We start from the raw sequence: 17,100 nt of genomic DNA, 5'->3' as shown, positions 1-17,100 counted from the left end.
ATTCTGAAAACTTAAAAGTAAACCATTCAGCAAAACCAGATATGTTTCTGTTTTTTTAAACAAAAGATGCTATATCTTGGAACAAGAAAATCTCCACCTCCGTGCTCCAATGTAGACATAACATTTCAAAAAATTGTATACAATTTTACAAACACTTTAAAAAAAAAAAAACAGAATACACTGTACACTGCAGAAACTAGAGAACATGATGCTAAAAAAATCCCTTGAATATATGCTCACGCAGAGGCTGTATTCTACAGAAGTGGCCCATTAACGCTGTACCATACCAGACTCATACAGGGTGCAGGGTCAAAGGATACATGAATGGGACTACAATTCCACGAGTTAGAGTGGGGTCTATTTTTATTCCAACAATAGATTATGGGCTTTCCTAATGGGGGACATATATTGGTTATAGTTGTTGGTTGGGATTTGAAATTATTGGCGGCTTTAGTACTTGTTTGCAGCTTGTTATTAAGACCAGAAGGACCCCAGTTCGACACCTGGTCTGCGCTGAGTTAGCTGATCTGAGCAAGGTGCAACAATTGACCTCAAGGGCCCTCAGAGTGCCCGTTCTTAATGGTTACCCAGTAACCACTATTGGTAAGTGTGTGTGTATGGACATCAAGTAAGGACAGGATCAGGCGCAGCTGTGCTCATACAACTGGCTTCAGCTCCCTGGACTAGGAAAGGGGGAGGTGGGTAGAGGGCGAACATCAGCCATGTTCACTGCACCTGGTCAGTAGCAAGCGACCCATGCTGAAAAAGTATACGTGTGTGTTGATATTGGGCAAGACCGTGTGGCACATGGGCTGTGATGCCTCCACCACAAATAGCCTGCCAACACTGGCTCACAGATGAGCAATGGCCCCTTGTGCAAGGAAGCAAAGCGCACCCAGTGCTCACGGAATCATACCCCAGCACAAGTCAATGCATTCAAGAGAGAAGCAAAGAAATTGGAAGGAGGATAAAAACAGCACACCCGAAGGTACTTCACACTCATACTCGGATTATTCGGCATAACTGGACTGACTCTTAGATACTCAAATATTTAACCGACAGTACCACGTCATGGTCAAAATTAAAAACAGGCAAGGCCATGGTACATGGGCCTATGCTACAGGGATTTGCAGAGTCGCGTTTATTAATAGGTTATCTCCAATAGCAAGATCACCCTCTGATTTTCATAAAGAGCTATGGCTTGAGTTCCTAATAACAGTGTGAAACACTTGTTACAGTAGTATGCTACTACAACCCCATGCCTGTATTTTACCTGTTACTTAATTCAAGTCAGCATATTGAGTGCAAATAATGATGAAGGTTTTTGCACTTCTGGTTACACATCTAAAATAACACATTCTGTCTGAGATGTCATACGCACCAGATCTTACTATTCAGTCACAAAACTATGGACACATGGGAAAGTCTGCTAAGTAAAATATATGCATTTAGTGTTCCTAATGCTTATTATAGCATTAAAATACTTTACATAACAAGTTACAAATTCTGAGTGAGGTAGACAACATTGTTATTACAATGGTTTAAGGATTACTTATATTTTCTTGCTGATAATTTAGACTTTAATGAAGCTCCTGAGTTCAGCTTGCACAATTTGTTTACTATATCATGCACTTGAAAGCATGTATTCACAATTCCAATAAACCTTTGTACTCAACAATGCTCAAATATTCTTGAAGTACACATCGAACAGGCATATGAATCTTGCATGCAACACAATACAAAGTAATGCAGAGAAAAAAAAAGAGATTGCACATACTTGCAACCTTGTACTTACTCTTTCAGGTCTTTGGATGGGGAACTACATGGAGGTAGGAGTGATGTAGCTGTGTTACTCAGTTTATCCAGTGTACATGCAGTCCCAATAGCACGTACCACTAGCCCAGATTCTCCTTCCAAGTCAAAACACTGTAGGTAGCCCACTACAGCATTGCCTCCCATCTCAAGTACCTTTAGGCCAATTTTTCTTTGCAGTTCCCCTATTAAATCAAATATTTATTGTCACTTAACATGATTTATATCAAATGCACAAACTTTACTGTGTGGCCAAGCACCACAGCATATAGAATGAGATCAAATGACATTTCAGGCAGAGTAATCCTTTGAGAAATTGGCCAAAAGCCAACAAGGAAAAGCGTTTCAATTTGTCGCAAGGATATGCTGAATTAAATAATGTTTCTTGGTTCTGAATTTCGCCAATTCTAGGTCAGAACATTCACCCGACAGAAAATTCATAGAATTCTGATGAATGCGCAGAGCCAACTTCTCACACCCAAGTGTGTTTTCTCAGCAATATTAGTCATCCTGTACCACAGATTTAATACAAATCTATGATGTTAAAACATTTGTAAAAACATTTTTCATCCAAGGACTATTGGGTGAATTACACTGAACATTACAGGTAGTGCTCAGAACTACAATGCACATAAGAACATAAGAAGTAGGAGCAGGAGTAGGCCATACGGCCCCTCGGGCCTGCTCCGCCATTCAATAGGATCATGGCTGATCCGAATCTAGACTCACGTTCACTTCCCTGCCCTCTCCCCGTAACCCCTAATTCCCTTATCTGCTAGGAAACTGTCTATCTCCGATTTAAATTTATTTAATGTTGCAGCTTCCACAGCTCTCTGGGGTAGCAAATTCCATAGATTTACTACCCTCTGAGTGAAGAAGTTTCTCCTCATCTCAGTTTTGAAAGGGCAGCCCCTTATTCTAAGATTATGCCCCCTAGTTCTAGTCTCACCCATCAGTGGAAACATCCTTACCGCATCCACCCGATCAAGCCCCCTCACAATCTTATATGTTTCGATAAGATCGCCTCTCACTCTTCTGAACTCCAATGAGTAGAGGCCCAACCTACTCAACCTGAATTACACTGAACATTACAGGTAGTGCCTGAATTACACTGATTACAGGTAGCGCTCAGAACTACAATGCACATTACAGGTAGTCGTCGTCGTACGTGTCTTCACTGTTCCCTTTGGGGAACTGTATGAAGTGGTGGAAGGATTTCTGGCCGCGATTAATGCTCCTTCCGTGACCGTAACCATCTTCGTACCAGCCATTAGGGTGGTTAGTCCTATGGCGGGAGGGTTTTACGGCTCCCACAACCCATACGAGGGGGGGGGGGGGGGCCACCCACACCCACGGACACAAGTATCCCGCTGGATGTCAACCCAGAATTTAGAGCCGGAGCTCCGACTCCACTTGCCGGGACTGTCTGGAGCGGGGTTCGAAACCCTACGCCTTCTGGCCCAGCGGCGGAGATGCTACCGCTACGCCAAAGGCCCGCTCCATTACAGGTAGTGCCTGATTTACACTGAACATTACAGGTAGTGCCTGATTTACAGGACATTTACAAGTAGTGCAGTATTTGTCATTGCCAAATCACTTAACAAATTTAACACAAACATTTTGCCAAAACAAATACCCGTCACTGACATGAACCTTGCCCGGTTTACTGGTGGAGACAGTTCACCGCAACCAAAATAAGAGCAACAATTATAGTTTTAGCATTTGGAACTGTAACAGATGATCATATTCTGAGGTTGAATGACCTAGATGGTACTTTGCTACAGGGTAAGAATGGGCAAGTAAGTGAACTTGTCAGCCAAAAATGAGCAAGTACAACTTTACAAATTAAAAATAAAAAACTTCAAATTCTAGAAATCAGAATTTAAAATAACACAAAATGTGGAATTACACAGCAGGTCAATCAGCATCTATAAAGAGAATAGTCAAGTACAATTCTGATACAGGTGATTATTTGGCTTCTTAAAGGCCATGTAAATTTCAAATCAAGTCTGAGTGGAAATTTACAAGCTCCTCAAAATTAGAAATCTGTCAATTGTAAATTTCACAAATTGTATTACTGACAATGTAGACACCCTGAGCTTTATTCCCATGATCTGACGAATCTGAACCTCTCAAGCATGCTACCACGTTGTAACACACTGACAAACCAGCACACATTTGTGAAGTTTCCAGACACTGGTTACTCCCATCTATAATTGCCCTAATCTCTTGATTGAGGCTTCTATAACCAATGAAAGACACGCCCCATCCCAAAATTTCTCAATATGTTGCCAACAGCACAGTACAAGACAATTTCTGAACAAGTACACTTCATATCAAACACACTTACAGCAACAAAGATATTGTCAACAAAAATCTGAAAGATTTTTTTACCTGACATCAGTGAGATTAGCCTCTGTCTGGCTTCATTTGATGCCCTGGGTGTACGTATCCTATCAATCCACTGGTACTCGGGATCCTCATTTACTACCAATTCTTCAACAAACCCATGGATTGTTACTGCTTTATAGCACTTAGGAATGGATGTGGCTGTGGAGGAAAAAATATATACTTCAGAGCTTACTCTGCAGAAAATGGTTAAAAGCAACTTAGAAAAGGCAGACTGGGGTGTGACTGTGAATTGAAAACTTTATTTCCCTGCCAGAGATTTGAATCCAGACTAAGGACTGAAGATTCCTTTCTCTGCTGGTTGTGTGTGGGTCCTACGTGAAATGCATTTTGGCCATCTCAAACCAGTTCTTATTGGCTACGTGCCTACTGAAAGAAGCTCAACAGTTTGACAGCTCGGGAGTAAACGCCTTCAGCAAGAGTGCTGGTGTGAAAATTGGAAACATCAATAATAGAGGACACTCAGGAGTTGTACATTATTGATATAGAGATAGAGGAAACTTTACCCTGCAGCTGGCTTTGCTGTACCTGACCTGAAAATGCTCAATGCTGAAAATGGATGCAGAAAGTAGAAAAGTGTTTTATTCCCCAGCAGAGACAGCTATCTATCACCTTTATACGGCCAAATGCTCAACAGAAAAAGGTATCCTAAGAACACACATGTATTACCAGATTGACAATCTGAACTGCCAATACAGAACATATACTTGGAATTTATAAAAACACAAGCCAAATTAGGACAACAAACTTACTACAAAAGAACTTGACTCCACACGATGATTGACGGAAGCGGTTCAAATCGTTGAAGAGATCTACCTTCACCATAACATTAATTTCCCCTCTGATACCTGTTAATAAAAGATCTTTTAATACACCCAGCTATTTGAATATTACAGTAAAATTAGAGAGCGAAGAATGGAATCAGAAAAGGCCATGGGCTAGATTTTCCTGGAGCCGTCAGGCGGGGTTTCAGGCATGTTGGGGGGGGGGGGGGGGGGATCCCGAATTTGGGGGTCCCGACAACATCCCGCCCAAAACCCCGCCCCACGCAAGTTTCAGGGGCGGCGGGTACCCGCCCCGCACTGTGACCCGTTGAAACCAGGCGGGAAGGGATTAGTGCCAATTAACTGCCTGTTAACAGGTGGTTAACAGGCAGTTTTTAGACTAATCCCTATTTTGAGGGGTTTCGTGTGGGTTTCCCCGACGGCTCCAAACCACGCCAGGTTAGAGCATCGGGCCATCGGGTTGAAGGAGTTGGAGGGGTCGCAATGTCGGCGCTCAGGTGAGTGATGGGTGCATGAGTGTAAAGGTAAGTGTGTCTGGTGTGTCTAAAGTGTGTAAAGAACTTTTACTTACCTGTACTTACCTTAACAGCCTTTCTTCCTGTAGGTGTCAGGAGCCCATCACTCAGCCGGCACTTAAAGCTGAACGGCTGCGATCTGTGAAAAGTGACAGCCTTCAGCTTTGAGTGCCGGTAAGCGTTCTAACTGAGTCTGTGCAGAAGGACTCATGCTAGAACTCAAGACTGTCAGTGTTTGACAGGTTCAAACAGCTGTGAAACACTGATATTTCATCTGTCAAGAACTCTTGACAGATGAAATTGCAGTCTGTGACGTCACCTGTTGCTGGGTGGCCCTTAATTGGCCTGCTGAGCCCGCTGGGCGGGCTTAACAAGGTCAATCAAGGGAAAATCGCGCGGATTGGCTGGACGTCGATGTAGGCGGGTCAAAAACCCAAAAGGGGGAAGTCCCGCCTTCTTCCCAACAGGTTCGGGAAAATCGACCCCCATTACTTTTGCAAATGGCCCTCTGCGCATCACTTTATCTTCAAATATCCAAGAAAGTAAGGAAAGTGAATGTCATGAACCACAGGAGCAAAGCTCAAGCATTCTCTAAACCGTAACATTGCTGTTTTGAAATCACAAACTTATTTCGCTTTTAATGTACTTTGGAGTTTATATGGGCCATTTTATTCAGCTTTCAGTCCATTTCTTTTTCACCAGCTTGAGTTGCAGGGCAAATAGGGCCACTTTGCTTCATGCAGCTGATGCAAGACAACACCAACACTGAAGGATTAACTATTGCCACATAATCGTTAATTGATCAAATGATAACCAGCATACATTATTGCAACATGTCCTGCAAATGTACATTTCTGATATCAGAAATCTGTTGTTCTGTTACATTTTGGACATTACACAGACAGGTCGACATTCCTATAATACAGGGGCTAAAAGGGTTGATGTACGAGGACAGGTTCCATAGACTAGAGGCAGGACTCCCACTTGTCGGGTTTCAGTCCCGCCTCCAACAACTTCTGGCCAACCCACGCTATTTTCCCTTGATTGACCTTGTTAACTCCGCCCAGCGGGCTTAGCAGGCCAATTAAGGGAAAGCTGGTTGCAGAGAACGTCAACGTATGACATTTCGTCTGTCAAAAACTTTTGACAGATGAATTGTCATCGTTTGACAGATCTGTGAAGCTGTCGAACACTGACATTCTCTGTAGTTTGATGAGGTCTTGAATTAAACTTCTTTCTTTTGCAGAAATGAGATGGTTGCTGCATTGGAGAATGCAACGGCCATCTGTCATTCCCAACGCGGAGGTGCGAGACTCTCCGCATACCCATCGATTGAAGCCTGCAGGAAGAAACAAAGGTAAGTACACTTTTACTAACATTTTGCACTTACCTCAGATACTCACCTCTCCACACTTGCACCCATCACTTACCTTCACAGCACACTTTTGCACCCCCCCCACCCGCTGACCCCCTACTCGCCCTCGCTGACCTGGCAGGTTTCGCAGCCCACACTTGAGGGCAAAAAGGGGATAATCCTATTTTCCACCTGTTAAGTACCTGTTAACAGGCAGTTAATAGGCTTTAATCCCTTCCCGCCTCCAGAGACGGGACCCGGTGCGGAACAGCTACCCACCGCCTGGCAAGATGGCACGGAGGCGGGTTGGGCGGGTTAGGCACCCACCCCCAAATTCTGCCATTTTCCTGGCAGTCCTGCCTCCATACCCGCCTCCCCAGGGCTGGCGAGATCGTACCCTAGGTTTGCATTCCCTTAAGTATAGAAGATTATGGGGTAATTGATGTGTTTAAGATAATTAAAAGGAGTTGATAGGGTAGATAGAAACTATTTCCTCTTGGGGAGGGGGGCAGTCCAGAACAAGGGAGCACAACCACAAAATTCGAGCTAGGCCGTTCAGGGGTGATGTCAGGAAACACTTCTTCACACAAAGGGTAGTGGAAATCTGGAATTCTCTTCTCTCCTCCCCCGCGCCCCCCCCAAAAAAAGCTGTCGTGACTGGTGGTCAACTGAAAATGTCAAAACCAAGATTGATAAGATTTTTTTTAGGCAAGGGTATTAAGGGTTACGAACTAAGATGGGTAAATGGAGCTAAGATACAGATCAGCCGTGATCTCACTGAATGGTGGAACAGGCTCGAGGAGCTGAATGGCCTCCTCCTGTTCCTGCTCACCTCTTGTCACCTACTCACCTACAATTGCCACAAAATGCTGTCCTTTTTTTGACTGCAACTCAAGTACACCTTCAATGCACAGATATTGATTAACACAGTACTGGTCATTCTAAAGCTATGCTATCTTAGTCATTTCATTCAGACAAACTCCATTCATTCTCACTAAACTGGTATTTGATGGCAACATTTACAGACTTGGGAGGAGGGGGGTTGGAGAGAAGGGGAAGAAGCGACTTCATGGTCAGCTGAAGAAAAGTGTTAGTAGAGGTCTGGAACAAGTTACTATGTACCTTCTCTGAATGATGCATGATGTCCTAAAGGGGTGAAAATAATCTAAAAAAATGGAGATAAATACAAGTACATGGAGCTATGAAAGAGAACTTGGGAGTGTTAATCTACAAGCTGCATCTAAAAAAATCACTTAACACGTTCCCTGTAAGCTGCGCTTTGTTCTGTGCGGCCTGTTTCTTTCAATGCGCGGTCCCTTTAAATTTCTGCGCATGCGCGGTATTTCCAGTGTAAAAGCTTGTGAGCAGCCTGCATGGGACCTTGCAGATTACTGCGCGATTGACACACACACGTATGTTATGAAAGGCACGTCAAACTGTAAATAGTCAAAGATAAGGCATTTCCCTTATTTAAAAATAAACTTCAGCACATATATGTGCAGAAGTCGAAAAAATGGTCAAAAACAAACAGCGTAATCAAACATTTGTACCCAAAGTTGGTTACAAGTTTTGCTTTTGCTATTTGGTTATTTTCCAGACCTAGCAAATTCCAAGCATCTACACAGTAGGTAATTTCAGTGCTAGCAAAATGGAAACCATACTACTGTACTGTGGTAAAATATTACTGGATTACAGAACTGTTTGTTTGAGAGAGTGGGCAATATAGAGGCTGGCAGATGGACTGCACAGTCTTTTCCAGTCCTATGCTCCTACAATGCTTTGCAAGTGTTCAAATTTTCTCAATTAAAAAAATTGAAATACTCCAAGTCATTTTGTCTTGTAAACTGATTTGCATCAACAAAGAACCAGAGCTTTCCAGTATGCAGGAATCTCAACCTTCCCTTGCACGTCCCCTCACCAGCTTCACTGTGCTTAAAACTGGAAGTAGGATTGCAACAAATACAAAAACTACTCATTCCACTGTCGCTCAAGATATAATTTCTTGTGTGAAAGTGGCAAGTTCAGAATAAGTGATTTTACAGTTCTACTGTAAATTATGCCGTCACGGGGTAGCGGAATGATTTGCGCTGGGAAATTCTTGCTGTGACCATTCAAAACACTTGGACCCTTTCTTGTTTTCTAAACACATCCTTTTTTTTGGTCCTAGAACACTCGAAAAAAAATTCTGACGCCTTTCCAACATTGGATTAATGATTGAGAATGAAAGAAATGCACGAGACCAAAGAAACAAGTAAGGTGTAATATGTCTGGGATAAAACGGAACTACACTTGGTTGGCACAGAAACCCTCGTGCTGCACTCAAAAGTGGTAAAGCAGCTTAGTACAAATCAGTGCCTGTTGCATTTTTCCATTCTTTTATCAGGAGCTTTTTTGATTTGTGGATCCAAGGACCCACAAGGTCAATTAAGCTGCTCTAACACCAGCTACATTATGCTACATGCATGAATTTGATTTGCAGGCAATTTTACAGCACACATTCCAACCTTTGCCACATTAAAACAGAAACATCATACACAAACACTTAAATAGTACTGATGCCGTTTTTTGTAAGGTCTTCCTCCTAATGGCTTATATATTGCTTTCCCTTCCACCTACTATCAAATACTATGTTACATTTTTTATGTCAAATGTAAACTGTTACTGTGAGATGGGAGTCTCGCAACATTAAAACATCACGGTCCCGATATTTACGGGGAGGTGGGGAGAGTGCGGGGAAGCCCGTCGAGGCCAGGGACATAGAGGTCCTGCCGAATTTAACGGAAGGAGCTCATTATCATTTTTTTCTTTTGTTTCCTGCCCGGAAAATTGACTGGCTCATTAGTGGCCGGGCAGGAAATAAGCAGATTAAAGAGAATCAAAATGAGTTTAGTGAGGTAGCTGCAGGTTCGCAGGGGGGGGGGGGGGGGGGGGGGGTGGTTGCCGATCACGGCAGGGGCTTGAGAGGCCATGATCGGCAGAAACATAGAAGATTGGAACAGAAGTAGGCCATTCGGCCCCTCGAGCCTGCTCCACCATTTAATGAGATCATGGCTGATCATCCCTGCTTTCTCCCCATATCCCTTGATGCCTTTAGCCTTAAGAAATATATCCAACTCCTTCTTGAATATATTTAATGAATTGGCCTCTACTGCCTTCTGTGGTAGAGAATTCCACAGGTTCACCACTCTCTGGGTGAAGAAATTCCTCCTCATTTCTGTCCTAAATGGCCTACCCCTTATCCTTAGACTGTGACCCCTGGTTCTGGACTCCCCGACCATCGAGAACATCCTTCCTGCATCTAGTCTGGCCAGTCCTGTTAGAATTTTATAAGTTTCAATGAGATCCCCTCTCATTCTTCTAAACTCCAGCAAGTACAAGCCCAATCGTCCCAATCTCTCCTCATACGTCATTTCTGCCATCCCAGGGAGGTCGAAGGCTTCCTCGAGGGGCCGGGGTGGGGGGTGCACTCCTGCTCCTCCTGGCCCACAAGGAGTGCTGTAAAAGGCAATTACCTTCTGGAGCTGCTTGCGCCTCCATTTCGCTGCCGGGTTTCCGAGTCCTGGGAAACCCAGCCGGCAGCTGTTAGATTTAAATCAGGCTCCCAATTGCACTTTGGGAGCTTGATTTAAAATGTGTTAATAAAGTGCCCCACATCTCCAAGACGGGAAACTCACACGGCTCGAAGCCGACCACCGTAAAAACGGCAACGGGCTCATACGTGGCGGGTTGGGGGCGCGTTCACTGGTTTTTATGGATTAACCCCATCCCCTCGGATCTCCTCCCGCGCATCATGGGGGGTTAATACTGAGGCCCACATCTCTGTAACCCAGCATTAGAAACACCTAGAAATTCCTCCATCAGTGAGCTTTTATTTTTAGAAAATAAATTAAGAAAAAAATAAGTTTATCATTCACTTAAACAAAGATATCCTGGAATATGCCTTTAAAAGTCAGCATTGCAGAAAAGAGAAACACAATTTTTCCCCCCCCTTATATTCGCACTATAAATTTGAAAGGACTATGATGCCGAACAAATCTGCATGCAATTGCTGCAAAGATGATCTAAAACAGAACACTGCGATCACACCAGTGACAGGTTCTATCGATACAGTCCGGAAAGACCCAGATTTTCACCTCCTGGGATTATATGCATGCTTGTTGTACTTGAGAAGTACTGCACTATGGATGTGTGCTGCAGCAGAGCCTGCGATGGGCAGGGTTAACATATATTGCCAGTGGTCCTCGCCACAAAAGCAGACTACCAATAGAAATCTGGTCATCACTTGTCAAAAATCGTACTCACCATGAATGGTGTCGTAGATCGGAAACCAGCCAGACAGAATGACTGCAGCTTCATTGGATAGCAAGGGATCAATATCAATGTACACTTTTCCAATAGCATCATTAGCGCTGTAGGTATCATGATCCAGAACTGTGATCTGTAGTGGCTCATCTTGCAAGTCTTCATCATCAACCTGCAAACACATTTCCAGTTATATAACTTAATCGACTGGAGAAAAGATGTTAAATGTTTGATGTGATTAAACTCCATTTCTTTGGACTGTAAAATCTGCTCTTTGCAATATTCATGAAGTGTTGTGGGCTCAGTTAAATTTATAAGAACATAATTACAGTAATTGTTTTCTTTCTCATACCCGCACGCTAAGAAGAGCTCCTTGTGCATTGCTCATCAGAAGTCTGCTATGTTGTGTTGCAAGGACAGGAGCATTATACCATGTAATTCAGAATGTATTGTTTTGTTGCTATGACAAAGCTGTAGCCCTTAAAAGCCACAAAGCCTAATACAGGAAACTTTCTGGTATCCGGCACCGACGGGACCGAGCTGGTGCCGTTAGATCAAAACTGCCGTAGAAACCAGCGTTAATGTTAAAACATACGGAGCTCAGAGCTCCGTGTGAAGCAACAAACCCTGTTGCTTAGCAACAGTTTCAAAACAGTCGGCACAGCTTGCAAGCGTCTAGCTGAAGCTGTTGCTTAGCTACAGAGAGGCTTGCAGAGCCAGGACTGGAGAAAAGAAGCAACGAAAAGAAAAAAAAATTATCTGAACCGACTCCTGAATTTTGCCGGTAGAGAGCGCTCTGGATAAACGAAAGTTTCCTGTACAGAACGGCCTCGATATTAACCCATCCATGAAGGGCGGGAGGTGGTCGGGGATGGCTAAACCCTAAAAAAATGGGGAACACACCCCCAACCCGACGTGTACGCACCCAGTGCCGCATATACGGAGGTGGCTAGAGAGGCATGCGTCTGTCCTGTCTTGGAGAGGCGGGACACTTCATGATCAGGTTTAAATCAGGTTCCCACAGTGCAATTGAGTTTTCACCTTCGATGTTTCTAATTCACCATTTTTTTTAAATAAATAGTCCCAGGAATATTAAATGTTACTTTTAAAAAGTGAATCATGCCCAGGAATATGGTAATCTCGCTTTGTGGGTAAGTAAAGGGATGGAATAACAACAGAAAACGCTGGAAATATTCAGCAGGCCAGGCAGCATCCGTGGAAAGAGAAACAGAGTTAACGTTTCAGGTCTGGGACTGGGCAACTGGGGAGCAGAGAAATACAACTAAAAGGAGGGAAAAGCCACTAGTGCTCAGGACAGCGGTAGGCAGAGACGACAGGGGGAAGAGGGGTAAAATGGTGGTCGCAAGGGAGGAAAGAACAGTGGAGGGTAAAAGGGCACCAATCCACAGGCAGAGGTGGCCAGAGGGAGTATCAGATTCGATGTCTAATTTTAACAGATGCACTGTGAAAAATACATCTAACTGGCTCTTGGATACCGCCATCAGGAACCTAGTGCCGCCAGGTCAGATAGCAGTACAGCCAGAAGGAGGAGTTATGCTCCCTCTGCTCTGCCCAAACACCACAAAATTTGGGCGAACAAATGCATTCATTTGATTGCGACGTCAAAAGCTGTCTAACCACTGTGTAACTTCACAAATCACATAATAAAAGGAAGAATTGTGGCCTTACACCTTAAACCTCAAGAGCAATTGATCTTGGACCTGCTTAACAGCAATTAGACTTTACGCCCTCTAAGGAACACAGCTTTAGTTTAGCAGAATAGATTCTGCGTTTCATGGCATAACACGGTCCCTATAAAGCAGCACATCGTCCAATTTGCAGTCACCGATACCAACGGAGATACAACAAATCTATACACATGCTTTTGCCACTTTCTTGTAAGCAAATTTCTTGCAGATGATTGGATTTCCTCTCATACGTGTCAGTGACAAATCAGAACCCTATGAAGACTCAAGAAAATGCACCAATTCAAAACAGAACCTGAGCCAAAAACAGAAATTGAGCCAATCAAATCGCTGAAAAGTTTTTCAAAAACCTTTCATTCGCCATTTTATTTTATTTTGTTCACAAACTCAAATGCTCAGGGTTCAAAATAAAGGTTTCTAACATCTATGTCTATCTTAAAAATCTTACGTCTAAGGAAGACAAACATAGAGCAGATAGCGAAAGAAAAGCAACTGAAATACAAACAAACTTTGTGTAATGTCCTGTACAAGATTTTATCCTGCAAAATAAATCTGTCAGATAAACAGGATAAGAGGTAATGTGGGAGAAATTTGGGACCAGATTTGTGTACTTCCAGCAAACTGTAGGCTTTACTTCAGTGCAATATAAAAACTGTCTTGAACAAAAATAAAATTTACAGTTGAACTGACCAGTCAGTATTTTAGCCCCAAAAATATTTGTCTATGAGCTCGATTTTTTAAATTAAGCAGCTATCAGCATCTCAGTACTGGACTGTAATATTTTTCTCTCGTCTTCCAGTCACTTTCCATCTCAGGATAGATTGCCTGCTTTCTATTCTAGGCTTTATCCTTTTTGACCATCATTATGTAATTTTCCTCTTTTTTTTTTAAAAAGAAGAAATACTTAGGGGGCAATTCTGCCAGCCCTGGGGAGGCGGGTATGGAGGCGGGACTGCCGGGAAAATGGCAGAATTTGGGGGCGGGTGCCCAACCAGTCCCCGACCCGCCTCCATGCCATCTTCCCAGGAGGCGGGTAGCCGTCCCACGCCGGGTCCCGTCTCCTTGGAGGTAGGAAGGGATTAAAGCCTTTTAACTGCCTGTTAAAAGTTAGTTAACAGGCAGAAAATAGGATTATCCCCTTCCTGCTCTCACAAGTGCGGGCTTCCCGAAGGCTCCGAAACTCGCCAGGTCAGCGAGGAGAGTACTGGGTCTGCAGGGGGGGGGGGGGGGGGGTGCAAAAGTGTGGTGTGAAGGTAAGTGATGGGTGCAAGAGTGGAGAGGTGAGTATCTGAGGTAAGTGCAAAGTGTTTTTAAAAGTGTACTTACCTTTGTTTCTTCCTGCAGGCTTCAGTCAGTTTGTATGTGGAGAGTCTCCCACCTCCATGTTGCAGATGAGAGATGGTCATTGCATTCTCAGATGCAACAACCATCTCATTTCTGTAAAAGAAAGAAGGTTGATGAGGTCTTGTATGCAAGACCTCATCAAACTGCAGAGAATGTCACTGTTTGACAGCTTCACAGAGCTGTCAAACGATGACAATGCATCCGTCAAAAATTTTTGACAGGTGAAAACGTCATAGGTTGACGTTCTCTGCAACCGGCGTTCCCTTAATTGGCCTGTTAAGCCCGCTGGGCAGGCTTAACAAGGTCAATCAAGGGAAAATAGCATGGGCTGGCCACAAATCGATGGAGGCGGGACATCGACCTGACAAGCAGCAGTCCAACCTCCAACGCGCCCCCATTCACAAAATCGCCCCCTTAGGCTCCATGACTGCCTAGCTGTGTAACCAAAGTACTGAATTTATGAATGAAGTTGCTGACTTTGCAGTGTTTGGAATGGCACATGAAATTCCAAGCTCTCAATGTTGTTGTTTCACATTCACTCACTGTAGATGAAATGTCACTCTTCTTTCAGCAGTGCACAATACATAACATTTTCCCCCTTACTGTCAACTTGAAATCCATTTTTAACTCAGTAACAGTAGTACAATGCAATTCATTTCTTTGCTGCCTTAGCCTGTGAACCTCAATTTTTGATTCACCATACCAAGTACAAAATGCATATTCAACCTTCTCAGCCAAATTTTATTTGCCTTAACTTATGATTTGGGACAAGCTGATACAAATCTTACCTCAAATTTAAACCATTCCGAATTCCACTGGGGGTTGAGAGATTTGGGGAATACATCAGTCTTAAATGTTATATTGCCAAATTTTACCTGCAAGAAACAAAAGTTACAAGGAGCATAACACAATTCTTTTAATCCCCGTACATATTCTCCCTTAATCGGAACAGGAGGATTTGGACCAATCTTTTCCCCAAGACATCAATTTTGCCTCTATTTTGCAGAAAGGAACTGCTTACAAGAGGTGACAAATGAGTCATTAATTATTAAATGGAAAAAAGGGCCTGCATTTATATAGCACCTTTCACAACCTTAAATTGTCCCAAAGTGCTTTGCAGTCAACGAAGTACTTTAGAAGTGCAGTTACTGTTGTAGTGTAAGGAAATGCAGCAGCTAATCTGCTCACAGCAAGATCCCACAAACAACAAAAAAATAAATGACCACCTAATCAGCTTTTACTTGTGTTGGTTCAGGGACAATGGAAGAACTCCTGTCTTGGACTTTCCTCCATATTTGCACCCAGAGACAACAACAACAACTTGCATTTATACAGCACCTTTAAATGTAGAAAAACGTCCCAAGGCGCTTCACAGGAGCGTTATCAAACAACATTTGACACCAAGCCACATATTAGGGCAGATCAATGTTCCACGTAATTTTTTCTTGGGCTTTGCGGCCCATTCAAAAGTCCGCGCATGCAAGTTTTTTCAATTTATAAGCTGGCTAACCAGCTGCACGGGTCCCCTGGAGCGCTGCATGGCCGCAAAGCTTAAAGGGAACATTGGGACAGATGACCAAAAGCTTGATCAAAGAGGTAGGTTTTGAGGAGAGAGAGAGATAGAGAGACGATGAGGTTTAGGGACGGAATTCCAGAGTTTAGGGCCTAGGCAGCTGAAAGCACAGCCACCAATGGTGCAGTGATTAAAATAGGGGATGCACAAGTGGCCAGAATTGGAGGAGCGCAGAGATCTCGGAGGGTTGTAGGGCTGGAGAAGGTTAAAGAAAGCAAGACTTGCATTTATATAGCACCTTTCACGACCACAGGACATCCCAAAGCGCTTTACAGCCAATGAAGCACTTTTTGAAGTGTAGTCATTGTTTAAATGTAGATATTACAGATAGGGAGGGGCAAAGCCATGGAGGTATTGAAAACAAGGAAGAGAATTTTAAAATTGAGGCCTTGCCAGACTGGGAGCCAATGTCAATCAGTGAGCACAGGGGTGAAGGGTGAACGGGACTTGGTGCGAGTTTGGATACGGGCAGCAGTTTTGGATGAGCTCAGGTTTATGGAGGGTGGAAGATGGGAGGTTAGCCAGGTGAGCGTTGGAATAGTCAAGTCCAGAGTTAATAAAAGGCATGGATGAGGGTTCCAGGAGCAGATGAGCTGAGGGAGGGACGGAGACAGGTGACGTTAGGAAGGTGGAAGTGGGCAGTCTTGGTGATGGCACAGACATGTGGTCGGAAGCTCAGCTCGGGGTCAAATAGGACACCCAAGGTTGCGAACGGTTCGGTTCAGCCTCAGACAGTTGCCAGGGAGAGGGATGGAGTCAGTGGCTAGAGAACAGAGTTTGTGGCAGGGACCAAATCAATGGCTTTGGTCTTCCCAATATTTAGTTGGAGGAAATTTCTGCTCATCCAGTACTGAATGTCAGACAAGCAGTCTGACAATTTAGAGACAGTGGAGGGGTCGATGGAGGCGTTGGCAAGGTAGAGCTGGGTGTCGTCAGCGTACATGTGGAACCTGACGCTGTGCTTTCAGATGATGTCGCTGAGGGGCAGCATGTAGATGAGAAATAGGAGGGGGCCAAGGATAGATCCTTGGGGGACACCAGAGGTAACGATGCGGGAGCGGGAAGAGAAGCCATTGCAGGTGATTCTCTGGCAACGACTGGAAAGATAGGAATGAAACCAAGCGAGTGCAGGCCCACCCAAGAAGGACGAGGAGGGATAGTTTACCACAGTCACAGAGGATGTCCTTTGGGACTTTGATGAGGGCCTTTTCAGTACTGCGGCGGGGAGGAAATCTGATTGGAGAGATTCAAACATGGAGTTCCGGCAAAGATGGGCACGGATTTCGGAGGCGGCAGTACA

At 43.9% G+C, this 17,100-nt stretch overlaps 1 protein-coding gene across 12 annotated transcripts in view; it reads right to left on the bottom strand.

The window, feature by feature from the left end:
• The window catches only part of c2cd5 (C2 calcium dependent domain containing 5), a 112,297-nt gene that overhangs the window by 88,585 nt on the left and 6,612 nt on the right, over positions 1 to 17,100 (bottom strand). For all 12 annotated transcript variants that reach the window (XM_086010004.1, XM_086009994.1, XM_086010001.1 and 9 more), the window contains 5 exons: positions 15,016 to 15,102; positions 11,178 to 11,349; positions 4,974 to 5,069; positions 4,207 to 4,362; positions 1,796 to 1,997 (listed from right to left, as the gene is read on the bottom strand). In XM_086010004.1, coding sequence (XP_085866130.1) covers positions 1,796 to 1,997; positions 4,207 to 4,362; positions 4,974 to 5,069; positions 11,178 to 11,349; positions 15,016 to 15,102 — 713 coding nt within the window. The remainder of the gene's footprint in view (positions 1 to 1,795; positions 1,998 to 4,206; positions 4,363 to 4,973; positions 5,070 to 11,177; positions 11,350 to 15,015; positions 15,103 to 17,100) is intronic.

Source organism: Somniosus microcephalus, chromosome 17 (assembly GCF_052327205.1).
Source record: "Somniosus microcephalus isolate GS21.2 chromosome 17, FLI_Smic_1.0, whole genome shotgun sequence".
In the NCBI taxonomy this organism is placed as follows: domain Eukaryota; kingdom Metazoa; phylum Chordata; class Chondrichthyes; order Squaliformes; family Somniosidae; genus Somniosus; species Somniosus microcephalus.
This window is presented reverse-complemented; position numbering and strand designations above follow the sequence as displayed.